This window comes from Eimeria maxima, genomic scaffold, assembly GCF_000499605.1.
Source record: "Eimeria maxima Weybridge genomic scaffold, Emw_scaff1516, whole genome shotgun sequence".
Lineage (NCBI taxonomy): Eukaryota > Apicomplexa > Conoidasida > Eucoccidiorida > Eimeriidae > Eimeria > Eimeria maxima.
Window position 1 is genome coordinate 1,610 of NW_013563532.1, and position 1,408 is coordinate 3,017.

The window sequence follows — 1,408 nt, forward strand, 5'->3', positions numbered from 1 at the left end:
ATGGGGCTTTATTTGTGCATGCATGCATGCACAAATAAAGCCCCAAACGTGAATCTGCATTAGTGCATGCATGCATGCATGCATGCATATTTTGGGGCTTTTTGGGGTGTATACGCACCAAAGAATCCATCATAAAAAGCCGTACAATCAAAGGAGACAATGTCTCCTTCCTCTAGAGGACGTAAGTCAGGAATACCATGACAAGCAACTGAGCACAAACCCTAAACCCTAAACCCTAAACCCTAAACCCCAATGGAGATGTTTATCTCCCGCAATAAAAGGGGAAAAAAGGAAAAAAAAATAATAAAGAATAACTAACAAAAGGAGTAAAAAAAAGAGACATAAAAAGGAGATAAATAAATAAGTAAATAAATAAATAAATATATTTATTTATTTTATTTATTTATTTATTTATTTAGTTATTCACCTTCATTAACAGATGTACATAATGCCTTGGGGAAACCAAAGAAATTAATTGCTGCAGGATAAACCCCTTTATTTATTAAATATAAATGTACTTTTTTATCTATTTCTTCTGTCGTTACACCTGCAGCAGCAGCAGCAGCAGCAGTAACAGCAGCAGCAGCAGCAGCAACAGCAACAGCAGCAGCAACAGCAGCAGCTGCAGGAATATATTTATGTATCTATATATATTATTAACTAAACAACTATAAAATAAAAAAAGAATATAAACAAAATAAATAAATAAATATATAAATAAATATATAAATAAATAAATAAAATAAATAAATAAATAAAATAAATAAATAAATAAATACCTGGTTTAGCAAGTGCAGCAGCAAGACGAAGAGCAGCAGCAGCAAAAGAGGAGACAATTTTTATTTTTTTTATGCTTTTTTCTTCTTGTATTTCTCCTTTATAGTCAATAGACCAATCAGTAGGGTCATTATATATATAAAATAAACGACGTCGTCGTCGTCGTCGTCCTGCTGCTGCTGCTGCAGCAGCAGCAGCAGCAGCAGGAGGCTGAGGACGACCATCTGCTGCTGCTGCATATGCAGGACGAAGGAGACCATCAGGTATCTCTTGTGCAGGTAATACTGCATACTTCCCTATAAATAAATAAATAAATAAATAAATAAATAAATAAATTAATTAATTAATTAATTAATTAATTGATTAATTAATTAATTAATCAATTAATTTATTTATTTATTTAATAATAATATAATTAACTTATATATTTATAAAAATAAATTAAAATTAAATATACACACATAAATAAGTATAAATAAATAAACAAACAAGTAAATAAATTAAATAAATAAATAAATAAATAAAAAAATAAATAAATTACCTTCCTTAATAGTAGGTATAAATTGTTTTTTTTGTGGTTTTATTCGATGGTGTGTATACAGAGGAGTAGGAAGTTCTCCTTTAGAGGAAA

At 29.3% G+C, this 1,408-nt stretch overlaps 1 protein-coding gene across 1 annotated transcript in view; it reads right to left on the reverse strand.

Annotated features, from left to right (window-relative positions):
- Positions 1-447, reverse strand: part of EMWEY_00053380 (methionine aminopeptidase, putative) — a gene marked incomplete at both ends in the record, with an annotated part of 1,092 nt that extends 645 nt beyond the window's left edge. Inside the window, 2 exons of the mRNA XM_013477588.1 lie at positions 146-208; positions 438-447. Of these exons, the coding sequence (XP_013333042.1) occupies positions 146-208; positions 438-447 (73 nt within the window). The remainder of the gene's footprint in view (positions 1-145; positions 209-437) is intronic.
- Between the last annotated feature and the right edge of the window lie 961 nt (positions 448-1,408).